Source organism: Phalacrocorax carbo, chromosome 18, assembly GCF_963921805.1.
Source record: "Phalacrocorax carbo chromosome 18, bPhaCar2.1, whole genome shotgun sequence".
NCBI classification, from domain to species: domain Eukaryota; kingdom Metazoa; phylum Chordata; class Aves; order Suliformes; family Phalacrocoracidae; genus Phalacrocorax; species Phalacrocorax carbo.
The window spans coordinates 12,135,635-12,153,655 of record NC_087530.1 but is presented as its reverse complement, the minus strand read 5'-3'; the positions used below and the strand labels follow the sequence as shown (position 1 = coordinate 12,153,655).

The following is an 18,021-nucleotide window of genomic DNA, read 5'->3' as shown; positions in this document are numbered from 1 at the left end:
AAGGAAGGGGATGACAGATTGACAGTGGGAACAACCTTTCCCCAGCTGTCTCTGGGTGAGGGGCAGTGCTGGGAAGAGGCTTTGGAAAGAAATACTGGCCCACTGTCTACCCAGTGGGAAGCTGCCTTTGGAGACAGGAGGATCCCACCATGGTTAGTGGGACACCAGTGTCTCATGGTGGCCCAGGATGCTGCAAGGATGAAACTTCTTGGAAACCACCACCAAAACCAAAAGCCTGTTGGTAAGTGTGGTTTGTGCCAGCCCGCACACCTCCACCAGTTGTTCCTCCAGTGGCTTGACAAGAGGTGATGAAGAGCAGTGGAAAGGCTGCTTTCGCTGGTCTCTCAGATCAGCCACCATCTCCAAGCACAAGAAGGGTCTACAGCCACATCTCCTCAACAGCCAGCTGCCAAAAGTCCAGCAGCTGCTGGTGGGGCTGGAGAAGAGCAGGTTGTGGTCCCTGCCTGTGACCCAGGAGGGAGCAGCCAGGGACGGGTGCCTGCTCTGACACTGCTGGAGACTTGGAGAGGGGCTAGGATTCTGCCCACCTGAAGGGGACCTCAGCCTGACCCAGGCAAGAGAGCATGGTGGGACTTCAGCCCATAGGGCAGGAGGTGGTTCCTTGCCTTCCAGACGGGCGCCTGCCTTTGAACCACTGCAGCTGAACGGCTCCCTGTGTTCTCCTTCCCTGCTTGGCTAGAACACTTGCTCCGTGCTTTTACTCAATGGCAGCAGGTCTAAGGTACTCCTGAATTTCTAGCAGGCTCCGGGACCTCCCCTGCCTCCCTCCCTGCTCCCCGCTGTGGCCCTGAGTGCAGGTGCAGTGCACCTCCTCGATAAAGCTGCTCCCGCCAGCAGCAACCGCCCTCTCATAACAGCATGGGGTGTCAAGAAAGCAGCGTTTGGCATGTGCTTCAATGGAGATGGGAACGGGGGCATCAGCCTGCAGCCGCAGAGCTGACAGCTTTATAGAGGGGGTGCATTATACCTCCGTGCATCAATGCGCCGGCTTCCCTTGCCCCTCCTAAGCCACTAAGGTGAGCTCTGGTTAGCCAATTCAGAAGCTGCTTTTTGGGGTTGGTTTGGCACTGCTGGGTCTGCCTGGCCCCTGGGTGGCTGTAATGGGGCAGGTGCTTCCCTAAGCTGAGCGACTGGTCCTCTCCTTAGGTGGGAATCTTGGGCGAGGCATTTGCAGAGCTCCAGGTTATCCTTCCCTTCATTTTGTAGTCGATTTACATGTAGGAGATTTTGACCATGGCAAAGCAAGTGAAATGAATAAAGTACAAAGTTCTGTCAGGTACTAGTCAGACACTGTTGATGCTTTAAGCATGTTAGCCATGTTACAATGGAAAGAAAAGGTGTTTTACATACAGAAATCTACATACATACAACAGCCCGAGACTTCTAGTTTTGTTGTTGTTGCTTAAACAAAGCTACAAGACAATGTTCAGGAACTGACCTTGGACTCTCTCTCCTCCAAGAGGGTCTCCAGCTTCTTTTGTGCAGCACGACCTTCGTGGTCGTCACTGACTATCAGAATGACATGATTCCAGTTGAAGACTCTCATCATCTCAAACCAGACGTTGGCCTGGTGAGAGTATGGTGGGACTGTGCGCAAAAAGGACAGGTGGATGCTCTGCAAGGAAGAACAAGAGCTAAACATAGACTGGTTGGGTCATTGGCCAGGGTGCGTCTCAGGGACCGGGCAGGTTTGCAGGGACAGGGCTGGGACAAGGCCAGAGGCAGGGCAGCAATTCTGGTAGACCTCTGGGTTGCACGCCTTGAGCTAGCCTCTGGGACCTGCACTCCTTTCTTCTGGCTGAGAAGCAAACCCTGTCTGTGATTTCATATCTCTCTGTGGTTAATCCAGCACATGGGAGTTTGCTTTGTGGTCTGTAAACACGTGGTGAAGCAATGCCTGTCCAGCAATGAACTGTCAGCAACATTCAGTGCAAATATAGCCTTTCCTCTTGTCTTTTTGAAAATATTACTGAGCAAAGGACATCAAAAAGAAAACTAATTCCCTTCAGAGAGTAACAAGGAGCAGCTGCAGATACGCACAGGTATATATTAGTTACTCATCATGAGAGAAGTTCAGAAAATCAGTTTTATAATATGCTGTTTGGCTGTTTCTAGGTCAGCTTGTTCTGCAGCAGCACACAGGAGGCAGCTCTGGACTAATGCCCCGGCTAACCTATCTGATTTGGTTAAAGACATCATTATGGTTGGATGATTGAGCAATAGCAATTCCAGCCTAATTAAGTACAGCACTCTTTGGGGAGCAATTGGACCAAAAGATGTAGCTGACAGAGACGTTTCAAAAAATGCAGCTTTTCCAAAAGGCCCTAGAGTCAAATATTAGAAAATGAAAGTGCTTACACTCAGCATGGACACTACGTGACAAACCAGCTACCTGCTGGAGAGAGGCAGAAGTCTGACCAGGAGAGGACAAAAAGGAAGGCACCATAATACTTCTTTTTTAAGACTGAGATGGTCCTCTGGAACAAACAGGGCTTGTCCAGACATGCTCATCCAGGGACCTAACCCAGCACCGGTCAGAAATATCCTGAATGGGCCAAAGTAGTTGACTGCAGAAGAGAAAGGGCATCATGTCAACCATGGACCTGCACAGGAGAGATGGACAGACCAGATAATGCCTTTTCCTTGCACTCAACATGGGGATAAAGTCAAACTGAACCATGCAATGTATAGAAAACACTGCAAAACCTCTGTCTTGGCAAGGTCTCTCTGCAGTGGGACAGCGTGTCCATTCTGCTGCCCTGGCCCAAAACACAGAAATGACAGAGACAGCAGCAAAAATACCAAAGCACTGGGAAGATTTCCTAATTACTGAAGACCAATAAGAACTGTGGATGTTTAATCAAAGGAGGAAACAGCCCAGGAGAGCTGTAACAAGCATCTCAGAGCTCCAGTTTTGTATGACTCATGCAAACATTCCCAGTTACACAAAGAGCAGGAGAAATGCAGCTCACCCCACATGCCCAGTACTAATCAACGGGATCGGGAAGAAGTCCCCCAAGGACAAACAATGGAAGGACAGCTATGGTCTCCACACCAACACGGTGCTCAAGCTTTCTTTGGAGTCAGCAGAGATGCCCAGGCATTTCCATGTCCAGCTCCACAGCTCAGGCCAGATGGGCTGGAGCATTTTTAATTTGTAATCCCTCAGCATTTTTAATTGCTTTAAGGAAATCCATGAAAATGGAAAATGGAAATGGGAACAAAATTCAGAAGAGAAATGAAAAAAGAACAGAATAGCTAGTAGTTTAAAAAAATCAGAAAAACACAAGCTAAAAAATAAAAAATCTAACTTAAAATTATTTCAATCTCTTTTTGAAATGAAAACATCTTTGAAATGTCAATATATTGCATCAAATTATTTTCTAGTTTCCCAACTAGCTTGCAAAAATGCTGTTTAAACTGATAGTGGCTTTCTTAAGTGTTGTTAATACATATCACTAAGTTCAGATGAACAAATTTTACTGCAAAGTTGTTGGGGAGCAACTTGGTTTAACTGTTCAGGCAAATATGAGGTTGTGTCAAAAAGGCCATGGACTTGCTATGATGGTATCTCAGCTCTCGGATTACAGAATTTTAGTTTTTAAATAGGATAATGAAGAGTGACTAATCACAAATGCTGAGTCGAGATGTCAGGATGAGCACTCCCATTCCGTGCTCAGCTTTTGAGGCACCTGGGACCCCTGAACTTCTCCCAGGACCCAAGGACTGGCAGAAAAATTAAAGTCCCCCAAAGGTTAACAAGTCCAACTTGGGGTGTGCAGAGGCAGTTGGGAATCAGGTTTTGTGTGATTTGATAACCCATATCACAGCATATGCAGTGACAGTTCTCCGGCAAATCCCTCTGAACCCAGCACAGAGTTTTCCTGGCCGTGGGCATGTGCACATGGTGCCATACTGCAAAGTATGTGGATGCACTGATTTTTGCATCATAGTAAGCCCTTTTTAAGGCAAATAACAGTTATAAAGACCTGATTTTTTTAACACAGCCTCTGTGAGACAACTGTTACTCATTTCAGCTGCACCGCTCATCACACTGTCCCTGAAGTACTGCTACAAATGCTTTAACTCTGAGCTGTCATGGATCATAACCTGCTCCCCTCAGACCAGGCACACAGCGAAAATGCTCCTAATTACAAATCAGCAGTTCACTTTGTAAGATGTTTTGCAGGATTCATATCATTTTCTCTTCTCTGAGCGTGCTTGTTGCCTGTTGGGAGGGCTGGGATGTGAGTGTGGGAATTGCTCAGCAGACCTGAGCAGAGGAGCAGCTTTCTGCAATAGCCTCCTATCTCCCACCAAAACCTGGCTGCTCAGCCCTGTGCTTCCTCCATCCTATTTCTGCAAAACGTAAGTAAATACAAGTTGGGACTGAATCCAGGGCTCTACACGGATTCAGCTCAGCAGAAACCCACGGGACTGGAGCCTAAATGCACTGGGTGGGAGTGAGCGTGGTTCTGAGGGTGGGGATATGTGCTGGGTCCAGTCTCTTAGGATCCACAAATTATTAGTGGTATGGACTTTGTTGACATGAGTATATATGAAGAGGAGCTGAATTTGAGTAGATCCTCTGAATGTGTGTGTATGCATTTGTGCAGGCAAGGACTCTGTATGCATAAAAGTGAGCATATACACATAGAAAGTGTGTGTGCATGTACCCATGCAGGGAACGTGCTTGGGTGCTTGAATAGCTGCGCACAGTCTGCACATGGCCGTGCCGTGCATGGGGGAAGGTGCCTGTGTGGGTGCCTGTCAATGGAGTTTGTGTGCATGGGGGGTACACACGCGTGCGGGCGTGGCTGGGGGGCCACCAGGCAGTGCAAGGGTGTCCGTGTAAGGACCACGTACAGGTCCATGAGTGAAACGTTTGCTATCTTCTTTACCTCTGCCTGCTTAAGGGCTCATCACAGCTCACAGTCCATGGCTAGCAGAGTAATTTTTCCTACAGGCTTGAGGAAATGATGTGCTTTTGTTTCGTTACCTGTGGAAATAATGTGGTCGGTTCCCCTTTTAGCAATGCGCCCCATAACTGAGCTGTCTGGGCAGTATCAAGGAGATTGACAGAGATCCCAATACATAAGTTCCTGATAATTTACAAAAATCATCAGCTGGGTACAGAAAAGCATCCTTGGCCAGTGTCTCCATGGAAGGCGCCTGGGCTGCTCTTCCCCCTGCTCTGTTCAGCCTGCCCGCCAGCCAGCACACGCGTCTCTGAGCCCCCCCAGAAAGCAGCCTGCCCACTGTCCCGTGTGATAGCTGCGGGTGTGGGAGGGAGCTGAGATAACTCTGCAATAGCTTAGACATGTGCTGGGAGGGATTTTAGTGGAGGCAGACATAAGGGGAGCTCAGGCTCAAATGCATCGTCTGCCCTCCCCCTGCAGTGCCTGGAGAGGACTTGTTAACCTCTGGGGAACGCAAGGCTGCAGCAGCGGCCCTGGGGAGTGTCAGGGCTGCTCTGTCCTCCTCCCAGCTTGAATCCTCAGAGCCTATGAAGAGCTCTCCTCTGCTGGGGTCAGCGGTCTCCATCACTGCCATCAGTACAGCCTTCAGCGTGCAGAGCCCCTCATCTGCCCTGACGCATCGCAGGCCAGCCTGCTGATGGCTGCGCTGCCTGGCCGTGCCTCTGAAACCCATCCCTGGGGGAAACATATCTCTGTTATGTTAACCAGCTTCTCCAGTCACTTCTTGCAGGTACCAGTGAAGGAGTCCTGACCCTGACCCTGGCCTTGCTCGAGGGGAATCACTTTTCTCCCCACTTTCAGTGCAGTTTCCCACGCTGATTAACACCATTTCTGCTGAGCATCGGTTGCCAGTGAGACCAGTAAAAAAGAAAAATACCCCTCTCAGTGAGCAGTAACCCCCAGGAGGGCATGGATTGGTTATACTGAGACAAGGAAACGGGGAGAAAAGCCATCCCATGGCCCAGGATGGAGAGAGAGAGAAAGAGACAGACTTCATTTCAACCACCGGGACCAGGTGCACATAGGTGTGCTCCTGAGCTGTGCGTTTCCCCACGAGCTCCTGTCTCACACTCTTGGTGTCATTTCATATTTCTCATATTGTCAAGACATCAATGTAATCTCATATTTTTAGCTGAGATGTAAGGGAGATATAAATACCCCCAATGACACCTGGGGAACAGAAGCACTAAGGCAACCGCGCAGCCTGTCCTTTCAGGGGCCAGCATGAGGTCAGAGCGTGGTTTTTGCAATGCTCAGTCCATGAGGCGTCCGTGAGGGGCTCTCCATAGTGATGGACACCACAGCAATGGGGACTGCTCTGCTGCCTTTACCATGAGACCCTCCCCTCTCCTGCAGTTCCCTGCTCACCTCACTCAGAGGTGACCGGCATTTCAGAGACCCCCTCACCATGCAGGCAGGACTGTGCTGAATGAGGTGAGGGTCTCGGTAATGATTTCATAAGATGCATGCACAAGGAGGCCAAACAAAAGCTGCCAAGCCAGAGTGCTCAGCTTGATAGCTGCAATACTGTTTCTAGAAAAAATAATCCTTTGAATACTGGGAGAAATAAAGCTTGCTTCCCTCAGGTATCTTTGTTGGAAGACTGTCTACAGCTCGTGGACCACTATGCTTGACTGGAGATGCTCCAAGAGCATCAGAAGGTACTGGGCAAACCTGTCTGTGCTGAGGCCCACGCCTTTCCTCTCCCTGGCAGCTTAGCCTTGGGAGGACCATAATTAACTCTGAGACTTCAACCCCCTGTGAAATTTAGCTAAAATTGGCTGATGCCTTCAAAACCAGCACGGGGCATACACACAAAGTGATCTTACAAGCTTGTTTCCATAGAAACTAAGCTGAAAGATATAATTTCCTGAATTAAAAAAAAAAAAAAAAAAAGGCAAGCTGATTAGTGGAAACCAAAAAGGGAACCAGCTGAATGTCCCTGGGTTGCACCAGCCAGCCTGTCCTGCAGGGGCTGTGCAGAGTCTCACGCCGTCCTGTCCCATGCCTTTGCACTCCCTTGCTCTGCTGTCCTCCACTCCACTCCCACCTTTGCTGTCCCCTTCAGCTCCTGACAGTCCGCTGTTCAACGTCCTTGCTCCTCTCCACACCCAGTCCCTGCCTTTGCCCCGTCTCCTGCCTGAAAGTCTGCAGAGAGCTCCAAGTCCTCAAGCCCCTGGTTGCGTCGGTGGGAAGGAGTCTGAGCAGGAGGCCAGCCAGGCAGGCGTGCTCGGGGGGGTGAGACATGCCCCTGCCAGGCAGTGCAGCCTACCTGCTGAGTCCCTGCCAGGCGAGTGCACCCCACAGCCCTTGGCCTGCCCAACACCCCCAAATATTCAGCGGGCAGCATCTCCCTGCCACTGCAGCGGGCTGCCACTGCTGCAGTGGGTTGCTCCTCCAGCTCTGAAGTGAGCCAGGTGGTTTTTATGAGCCTCTTCTGCAGAAAATGTGTTTTAAATAGGAAACAAATGGCTGAAGCGGAGCCCGCAGGGGAAGCTCCCACCCCCTCAGGGTGAGCACACAAATTCACCACAAGGTCGTGAGGTGGAAAAGGTGGCAAATTTGCTTCAGTGAGCATGGCTCTGCTGAGATGAAGCTGGACCGATAGTACACACGGTCCCCTCGCCCTGCCATGATGTGCACTGTGACAAGGTCCCTCTCAGTGGCATTGCTGACCAGACCTATCTCTTCCCCATGGCAGCATGAGCCAAATTCCCCCTGCGCATTTCCTACCTGCTGCCTGCCCCCTCCCTCAGTCTGCCAGCTCTGTTATCATCCCTTTCCTTCTAATGATGCCTGATGGGACCCTGCCAGGGCATGCAGGTCCCCAGACCCTGGCAGGAACCGTTGCTGTCACTGCCTTGGTCTTGGCTTACTGGTTGTCCTACTATGGTTTTACTGGGCGGGAGATGCCAAGACCTGCTGCTGCTCCAGCTGAGCAGTCCTGTGGGCTGCATCTCTGGGAGTCTCTGCTCCTCCCTCCTGAAATTTGACTTCATTTAGCATGTAGGCGGAGTGACTATTTTTGCACTGAACATTTGCATTTGTGAATATTCACATTTTCCAAGCAAAGACCGAGCCGTGCTTTGAAACGGGCCTGATATCTCCCACTAAGCTCATGCACCTGGATCAAAACCTCTACCAAGGCTGCAATGGCATGTGGTTTGCCTGGCTTCGCTCAGCTCCTCCTTTTGCTTTTACTGATCACAAAGTGTGATTGCCAGACAGGTTGCGAGCTGAGCACCCAGTGGAAGAGCTGGCCCGTGGCAGTATCTCATGGCCAGGGCATTGCCCCCAGGACCTCAGCCAGGCTGAAAGTCTCCGTGTTTCCACAGGGAGAGCAGACAGTGGTTTAAGACACTGGAATTTGAACCTCTTTCTTGAATGCTGGCAGGCTGGACTGAATGTCATTTAAAGACTCAGGATAACTTGTTAGTCAATTCTATTATCTCCCCTACAATATCACATAAACTCAGAAAAGTGAAAGCAACCAAACAATCTTCAAGCCCCAGAGAGCTAGTGCCCAGTACAGGCTCCCCTAGGATCCTCCCACCCACCCACAGGTCCCCCCGCACCTGGGGAGCACCCAGAACCCCCCGGCTGTCACTAGCGCACAAAGGCAGGAGCTTGTTCATGCATTTGCCTTGGCTGAAGAGCAGCGAGCCCAGCAGCCTGGCAGAGAAACACTGCAGAAATCATCCAGCACTATGTAGGTCAACACTGGCAGCTGCGAAAAAATTATGTACCAGGGAATGTGGGGGGGAGAGAGAGAGGGAGCTGCAGGTTTAACTGGAGAGGATGGATGGACAGACAGACACATAGATAGGCAGGGTAGCGTAGACATCATTAACCCTTCTGCCGGGCACTCTTGATTTACACCACATGTATGAGGTACTAGACTAGAAACATGCAGCAGTTACCTTATCAGAATATATAGACATGCGTGTTGTCAGACCAATGACAGGGATCCTGTAGAAGCCAGCTGTGTATGATACGGGTGTTGGTGTTAGGTGATCGTTGGGAGCAGGAGGGTGACTAACTAATATTGCATAGACCTGTAGGACAGGATACATGACACAAACATTATTTCACAGGAGCACATCGGCCATCGAGTGTGATTATTTTCCTTTTCTTTTCTGCAACATTAAACAGCCCCACGTTAACAAAATAACGGCATTCAAATAATCAGGAACAGCGAAGCAAGGACTGAGCCGGGGAGCAAGGGGTGCTACGCCACCGCTCAGGCTGCAACCCGCGCCGAGGTGATGGGTCTGCCCACGGTTGTATCTTAATGGCAGTGCTGTGCCTGGCCGCTCCGCTCGCTAAACTAATAACTTTCATGGATTACAGATTAAAGGGAAACATCTCCCTTACAGTCACACTGTGTAATGCGATTTCTTTAACCACACATTTAATACTCGGTTGTAATTCCCCTCCGAGGACTATTACAAACAAAGTGGTCAGCTGGGACTCCAAGCAGGAGAAGGAGCGCAGGGCCAGGGAGCAAATCAGCCATCTGGTCCTGAGCACGCAGTGAAATGAGAAAGCCGGGGGGGTGGCGGGGGGGCAGGAGCCAGGATCTGCCTGCAGCACGCCGGGGCGATGGGGCACAGGGATCTAGGTTATACAGAAATGGGGAAGGAGGAACTCGGCAAGATCGTGCTCTTATTACAGGGCTGGGATTTTGGTCTCCAGCGGGATCCTATTTTGTGTCAAATGGAGAGGAAGGAGCTGGTTAATCTCTGGGGGATCCTTTGTTACACTAATGCCCTTCCACAGCACAAGGAATGTCCCCAGCTGCTGACAGGTCTCCAGCCAGGGTGAATCAGTGCAAAGACTTTGATGTCTGGGAGGAAATAACTCTTCCTCCTCCTCCAAACATCTGCCCGACCCCTGGGATGTGCTCTGCACCCAGGCTGGAGGGACGGCTTGCTAGGATGGGAGGGGAGGATGAAGCATGCCTGGGGAAGGGGACCCGGAGATCGGCTGGGATGGGAAGAAGGGAAGATCCTGCCTGGTGTTGGGTGGAAGCAAGCTGAGGGTGCAGCATGAGCTGGGGCAGGGGCTGGAGACTCTACTGTGAGAGAAGGGAGGAATTACTGGCGAAGGGGTTGGGGAGGACACTTGGGGAGGCAGGAGTGCCCTGTGCAGAGATGCCAGTGCTGCATTGACACGATGGGTGGGTGAGGACCTGCACCCATCAGGGCTGGGGCATGGGCCTTGGGGCAGGACCAGGCACTGGTGGGAGAGGCTGGGGGCTGCGTGGGGGTGAGGGCTGCGCTGTGCTGCACAGCAGCTGACCGACAGGAGCCGTTTTGCATGTGCAGGCTCCCAGCCCCTCCTCTGCCTTGCAACCCCTGCTTGGGCACAGCGCCAGCAAGCGAGGGCCGAGGGTGGCTGTGCCCCACAGAGCAACCCCTGCATCTTGGGACAGCAGGGCCACCCCCAGCACCCTGACACCAGCACCCGCAGCCCCCTCTGCACCCTGGCTTAGCTGCCCCTCCGTCCCACCACTCACGCAGGGATGTGCCTGCGCCTGCAATCTTGCACGTGGCAAATCCGTGGGGTTTGCCATGGGGCCGAGGCATGGACACAGGCAGCCATCAGCAGGGTTGCTTAAATGGAGCCTTGGCTCAGCGAGGGACCCGGCTGAGCCTTCTCCCTGCTCCCTGCCGGGGAGCGGGTATCTTTTACAGCCTGTGCTGTGCTTCCTGCCCGGCTCTGCCACCATCCCCAGGGGTGTCTCCAGCCATCCTCCATCTCCACAGTAGGAAGCTGAGCTGCGAATGTGACAGCTCTGCTCCGCTGTGCACCTCTGGCCCCTGCAGCTCCCTCCCCCGTCGCTGGCTTTATGTGTGCCTGGGTGCATAGATGTATTTATGCGGGGGGCGGGGGGGGGTGTGAGCCTCTGTGGTGTGGGCGTTCATGTAGTTTGTGTGCATTTTTACCTATGCGTGTGTCCTTGTATACCTTTTGCGTGTGCATGGATGTGCTTGAGGTGGAGGTGGGTTTGTACCTGCCTGTCTGCCCACCTGATGGCCCTGAGTAGGGGGAATAGGGCTGATCAGCTGGGCTCAGCACCCAGAGAACACGCTCTGGAGATTGAGAAGCTGGGCCACAGGCTGCCCAGGGCACCCAGGCTGCACCCACCACCGCTGCAGGTTTGGACTGCTCCCTTTTGTGTGCTGAGAGTGACCTGCACAGATGGGAGAGAGGAGTGCGCTGTGCTTGTGTGTGCAGGCATGCCCGCACAGTGCGCACCGTGTGTGTGCCCACAGGTCTCTGTGTGTGTGCAGGTGTGTAAGTGCTGTGTCTCTGTGTGTGCCTGTGTCTCCCGTGTGTGTGTGGCAGTGGGTCTGCTCGTGTGCGTTGTGTGGTGCTGGGGTGCGGTGCTGTCTGTGGTGTGCGGGGGGGGGTGTGTGCAGCTGTGCTCCGCAGTCATTCGAGTGCACGACCTGCGGGTGTGGGTGTACATCAAGCATTGTGTGTCTGCGTGCGCGTGTTCATAGTGCAGGCGGTGCTTGTGTGGCTGCGCGTGTCTGTGCGCCTGGTGCAGCGTGCGCTCGGGGCTGCGTGTATGCATGTGGCATAGTGTGCGCGCACCAGTGTTTGAACACTGGCACGAGTGTAGACGTGCAGTGTTCTCTATGCGTGCCCGCGTTTGCAGAGCAATGCATGCGTGCACACGGGGTGTGTGCCTGCGTGCAGCGTGACCCGTGGGCACCCCCACAGTCTGTGTGCACGCACGGCGCTCCCCGTGCCCACATTTGCCCACAGCGTGTGGATGCACATGTGTCCGCACAGCAGCACAGCATGTGCACATGTAGCTCTGTGTGTGTCCATGGCGATGAGTGGCTGTGCACGGTGTGTGTGCGCACGCACGCTGCTGTCTGCCCTCATGGCCTTTGGCCGTGCCTGCACACCCACTCTGTGTGTGCGAGCCCCTGTGTGCCCCGGGGTGCCTGTGTGAGCCCCTGTGTGCCCCGGGGTGCCTGTGTGAGCCCCTGTGTGCCCCGGGGTGCCTGTGTGTGCGAGCCCCTGTGTGCCCCGGGGTGCCTGTGTGAGCCCCTGTGTGCCCCGGGGTGCCTGTGTGTGCGAGCCCCTGTGTGCCCTGGGGTGCCTGTGCGAGCCCCTGTGTGCCCCGGGGTGCCTGTGTGAGCCCCTGTGTGCCCCGGGGTGCCTGTGTGAGCCCCTGTGTGCCCCGGGGTGCCTGTGTGTGCGAGCCCCTGTGTGCCCCGGGGTGCCTGTGTGAGCCCCTGTGTGCCCCGGGGTGCCTGTGTGTGCGAGCCCCTGTGTGCCCCGGGGTGCCTGTGCGAGCCCCTGTGTGCCCCGGGGTGCCTGTGTGTGCGAGCCCCTGTGTGCCCCGGGGTGCCTGTGTGAGCCCCTGTGTGCCCCGGGGTGCCTGTGTGTGCGAGCCCCTGTGTGCCCCGGGGTGCCTGTGCGAGCCCCTGTGTGCCCCGGGGTGCCTGTGTGTGCGAGCCCCTGTGTGCCCCGGGGTGCCTGTGTGTGCGAGGCCCTGTGTGCCATGGGGTGCCTGTGCGAGGCCCTGTGTGCCCCGGGGTGCCTGTGTGAGCCCCTGTGTGCCCCGGGGTGCCTGTGTGTGCGAGCCCCTGTGTGCCCCGGGGTGCCTGTGCGAGCCCCTGTGTGCCCCGGGGTGCCTGTGTGTGCGAGCCCCTGTGTGCCCCGGGGTGCCTGTGTGTGCGAGGCCCTGTGTGCCATGGGGTGCCTGTGCGAGGCCCTGTGTGCCCCGGGGTGCCTGTGTGAGCCCCTGTGTGCCCCGGGGTGCCTGTGTGAGCCCCTGTGTGCCCCGGGGTGCCTGTGTGAGCCCCTGTGTGCCATGGGGTGCCTGTGCGAGCCCCTGTGTGCCCCGGGGTGCCTGTGTGTGCGAGCCCCTGTGTGCCCCGGGGTGCCTGTGCGAGCCCCTGTGTGCCCCGGGGTGCCTGTGTGAGCCCCTGTGTGCCATGGGGTGCCTGTGCGAGCCCCTGTGTGCCCCGGGGTGCCTGTGTGAGCCCCTGTGTGCCATGGGGTGCCTGTGTGAGCCCCTGTGTGCCATGGGGTGCCTGTGCGAGCCCCTGTGTGCCCCGGGGTGCCTGTGTGAGCCCCTGTGTGCCCCGGGGTGCCTGTGCGAGCCCCTGTGTGCCATGGGGTGCCTGTGTGAGCCCCTGTGTGCCCCGGGGTGCCTGTGTGTGCGAGCCCCTGTGTGCCATGGGGTGCCTGTGCGAGCCCCTGTGTGCCCCGGGGTGCCTGTGTGAGCCCCTGTGTGCCCCGGGGTGCCTGTGTGTGCGAGCCCCTGTGTGCCCCGGGGTGCCTGTGTGTGCGAGCCCCTGTGTGCCATGGGGTGCCTGTGTGAGCCCCTGTGTGCCATGGGGTGCCTGTGTGAGCCCCTGTGTGCCATGGGGTGCCTGTGCGAGCCCCTGTGTGCCATGGGGTGCCTGTGTGAGCCCCTGTGTGCCCCGGGGTGCCTGTGTGTGTGAGCCCCTGTGTGCCCCGGGGTGCGTGCGGGTGCCCGTGCGGTGCAGCGTGCGGCCCGGCCACGCTTACATAAAGGCTGCAATGCGGGCAGCGGAGCCCCGGGGCCCCGGGGCAGGACCCCCCCCCACCGCCGCGGCTCTGCCCGCCCCGACCGAGCCCCGGGGGCGGCGGAGGGGGGCACCGCGGGCCGGGGTCGCTGCGGCCGCGCGGGCGGGGGGGCGGGGGAGTCGCCGGCCCGGGGTACCTGGCTGGAGATGAGGTCCTCGCAGACGGAGAGGGCCATCTGGATGGCGTTGGGCTTGTGCGTGACCGAGGTGGCGTTGAGCTGGAGCTTCCAGGTGCCGTGCCGCTTGTTGGCCTGGTTCACCGCCTCGCGGAAGATCTGCTCGTGCTTCTTGGTGCTCAGCACCGCGCCGATGTTGACGATCTTGGGGTCGCAGCCGGCGCGGGCAAAGGAGGAGGAGAAGAGCAGGGCGAGCAGCAGCAGCCGCATGGTGCTCATCCACGGGCGGCCCGGAGCCCGCCGGGGCCCCCCCGCCCGCGCCCCGCCGCAGAGGGGCCGCCGGCCCCGCTCAGCGCGGCCCCATGCGGGGCCCGGCCCGGCGCGGTGCGGGGCGGTGCGGGGCGGCTCGGGGCGCTCTCCGCGGTGCTGAACCGCCCGCTCCGCGCCGTTCCCTTCCGCGCCGCGCCGCTCCGCTCCGCTCCGCCCGCCGCCGGCTCCTCCCGCTCCGCTGCCGCAGCGCCCTCCCCCCGGCCCGCCCCCGCCCCCGGCCCCGGCGGGGTGCGGGAGGGACCCCCGCGGCCCCGGCCGCTGCGGCAGAGCCCGCCCGGCGCGCTGGGCGCTGCTGCGGGGTCGGCTGTACGCCTCCCCCACACCCCACCCCCCCCGCCCCGACCTCCTGCTGCCTCCCGAGAGCGCGGGTACGCGGGGAAGGGGGCTGCGGGCTGGGGTCTGGCTCCCGCAGCGCTGGGGAGTGTCGCTGGTGCAGGGCGTGCGGAGCTCGTCTGGGGCTGAGCCTCCGGCCGCAGGGGAGAGCGTCCTTCTCACCTGCGCCGCCACTTCGGGGTCTGGGTATTCCCCTTGCTCTGGGAGGAGGCACAATCACACCAGAGACTGGGTAAACCAGGGTCTTCCCCAGGCATAATCACACCAGACGGGGGGAAACCAGGGTCTTCAGGATTTGTTTGCCAGAACAAATATTCCCAGTTCTGCAGCATCTCTGAACAACACACTTCCCCTCCCCTGGCTGGGGAGAGTTGCCTGCGACATGAAAACCATCAGGGTCTGTGTTCACTCTAGTGCTGGAGAACCCTCCCTTGACCAGCGCAGCTCTTGGGCAGGGATGTTAAGCAGACACTCAGCCTGGTTCCTTGGCTTCACTCTGTCCCTCCAGACAGAGCCACCACTCTTCCAGACATTAGCTCACAGAGCAAATGGCCATTTTCCTCCCTTAAGCTCACCGCAGTACTCCAGGATATGATTTTAAGATTCATCTGCTGAGGAGGTTTATTGGGGGTCTCTTTACCTATCTGCCCCTGGGCTACCATTAGCCTCCCCAAAGGAAATGGAGGCACAGCAGCTAGTGGCCAACATACAGAGGACACACCAGGGCTGAAAGGGATTGCATTTCACTCCTGGACCACGCTTCTCCCATTCCAGGACCAGAGGGGTGAAGTGGCCACAGCAGCACATTGCTCCCCAGAGCTTCCACCTTGGCCTTTTTGGAAAAAACAAAGGGGTTGCAGGTAGCGACAGGGTGTTGCTTTGTAACTGCATGGGACAAATGCCATCAGCCGGCCCACCATATGCCAGCCAAGAAGAAGGCAGGCTGAGCACAGCAGAAGAAAAATCACCAGAGATATTTATACATCAGCCATTTCTAGGGTATTGCCACAGCCCACCTCTGTGCTTGCTTGCAACGTGAGTTGAAGCAGAATTTTTTTCCCCCAACACAAATTTTCTCACTGGCATCTCTGAAGTGCAAGTTGCCATGGAAACCATTTTGTCTGTGTCCCACGTTGCCCACATGCACTCAGAAGAAGCTGTAGAAGCAAAATGGCCGTTGTGTAATGCTGCAGGGTCTCAGCATACAAGGAGCTGCTGTGCTACGCAGCACCCTTCCAGCTATGAGACCCTCTCAGAGAAGCTGAGGACAATTGACTGGGAAAGCACTGGAGCCCATGGCAGTTACGATGTGCTCCGTGAAAGAAAGAAAATGGCCCCACCTTGTCTTAACTCTTGCAGTGCTTTGCGTGCAGCTCCACACTGATCCTGCTGTACTCCTCGCACAGACCTCCAGGCACGCTTTAGCATTTTCAGTGTCACTGTGTCATTCCTTCTCCTCCATGCTTGGAGATGAGGGCCTTGCAGTACTCACGTGGTGTGGCTCTGTCCACCCCGAGGGGCCTGAGTGCTGTCGTGAAGGCACAAAGGGTGCAAGTTAAAGAGGGTTGGATCCATACCCTTAGTCTGCACACATTTGACTTCATCCCATCCTCTGCCTACCAAGTACATTTGCAAGTAGGTTATTTGGGAAGAAACAGTTTTGGAGTGGGCTATACAGAGCAGGACCCTGGTGGGTGTGACGGCAGTAGAATAATAAAGGCAAGACGTGGCCATCACAGGGGACTTAGGAGAGAAGACAAAGGAAAAAGGCAAGCTTTGAAATATTATTTGGCTAGATCATACTGGAGTGCAAAAGGTCTTTCCTTCTTATTATCTGGAGTTCCCTGTAGGGAGAAAAAGGAGTACAGTTACTGAGCCCCTCCTGTGTCACCCATGAGTCTCGGATTATCATACTCAGGAACCAGGGTCTTCCCTCTGTGCCTCCATTCATTTTTTGGCTCCAGAGACTCTTGTTCCTGGAACCATTGCAGAGATCTGAGAAACGCCTGCTTCCCTCTCAGGTCATGCCTCCCACCGGGCCGTGTTGTTCTGGCATCAGGAACAGCCCAGATCACAACCTCCAGCAGCCAGGCTCAGCCAGCACAGACGTTGTCACCACACGGCTTCCAGTCTTGCTGCGTCCTCAGGCTCTTTGATCATCTGAAGGCAGTGCATGCAGGGTTTTCCCAGGGTGGAAGCTGTGTAAATGGCAAGGACAACTGCATCCACCAGCTGATGCTTGTGAGGACTCTGTAGCTAGCAAAGGTCTTTGCTTTTCCTGTCGCTGCCTCCTGGCATACCATGGCAACCTTCTTAGCCCTGGTTTGGCACAGGAACTTAACACAGTTGCCTGTTAGCAACTAGCATGTACGTAGCGTGATCCTGCTCTTTATGTCTGACACCTTCTGGATGCAGGGGAGTTGGACAAGAGCATGGGACCGATGTTTGTGTGGTGCCCCATTGTCTGTGAATGGTGTAATTCCTCCTGTGGCCAGAGTAAATCAGCATAAAACCTAGAGACTTCAGGGGTGCAGCACTGAACCCAGCTGGAAATTTCATCCACCTTGGGGTAAGGCATCAGTCTCAGTGGTGGAAAAGCTAATATGGAATTTCATAAATGAGGAAATCAAGGATTAGGGATATATGATTCATGCCAGTCATCATGGAGCTGCCAAACAAACTACATTCTTCCTCTGAGAAAGTTAAAATTTAATTGATAGCTGTAACCATACAGCTATAGCACAGTCTATGGAAATGCCTTTTACATACAGCTGCAAGATGTAAGAGTGGTTAATCTAAGGTATAAAACTTAGTAATGCACACACTAAGTGGCCATGGCAGATTTCAAAGAGCGGTTGTTAATGAAGGTGTGCAATGGGATAGAGGTTTTCATACAGGTATGAAACGAATTGAGATGTGGTTGATACTTCAGTATTTCTGCCTTTGCTCTGGAAGCAATCACCGATGATAAAATCACTGAGACAGCAACAATGATGCCAAATAATTTGGATTGTTTGACAAATAGAGTACTGAAACATATTTTAAGGCAGCACACACCCATGTAAGTAGAAGCAAGTATTGTTGGTCCTGCCCGTAGACAGGACTGCAGATGCAGTGATCTCTCATGTTGACCAGGGGGTCAGAGATCACAAATGTCAAAGCCAAAAAGAGTCAATGTCATCCTTGGTTGTGCCCCTGAGGGGTCAGAACAGAGGTCGGAAATGGCACTGGGGAATCCCAGATGGGAATGCTGCCCACAGATCTGGGGATCACATTCTTTACAAAGAGGCTGAAAAACTGGAGAAAAAGGGGCCTGAGAATATTTGAAGAAAATCTCCTCATGAGCTGCTACAGAAGAGGAGAGAGTCGATGAAGTCGGACAGTGCTGCCTGTGGTATCAGACGTTGCCTACCAGGAGCAATGACAGAGGACTGTCTCTGCGCGAATGCTTTCCCCAGGGGCTCTGAGCACTGGAGAAGCTGCTTCCAGAGTTGCTCCTTCAGTGCAAGCTGGCTCCAGCACAGCTTGGGTAGGCAGGGTGGTGAACTTGGACGAAAGCAACCCTCTCCCCCTCACACAGTCTTCATGCCATGGCCAGAGCATCCTGCCCAGCTTCATCATGTCTCGGGCATCTGGACACCTCCAGGGGAGTCCATGCCCTGA

At 55.2% G+C, this 18,021-nt stretch overlaps 1 protein-coding gene across 13 annotated transcripts in view; it reads right to left on the bottom strand.

The window, feature by feature from the left end:
• GRIN1 (glutamate ionotropic receptor NMDA type subunit 1) overlaps positions 1-14,003 on the bottom strand; it is a 41,132-nt gene extending 27,129 nt beyond the window's left edge. For all 13 annotated transcript variants that reach the window (XR_010375646.1, XM_064468762.1, XM_064468763.1 and 10 more), the window contains exons 1-3: positions 13,717-14,003; positions 8,921-9,055; positions 1,460-1,636 (exon numbers count right to left, since the gene is read on the bottom strand). Coding sequence is in view for 12 of the 13 variants with exons in the window: in XM_064468762.1 (XP_064324832.1) it covers positions 1,460-1,636; positions 8,921-9,055; positions 13,717-13,974 (570 nt within the window). In the remaining variant the exon portion in view is untranslated. The remainder of the gene's footprint in view (positions 1-1,459; positions 1,637-8,920; positions 9,056-13,716) is intronic.
• Positions 14,004-18,021: the final 4,018 nt, after the last annotated feature.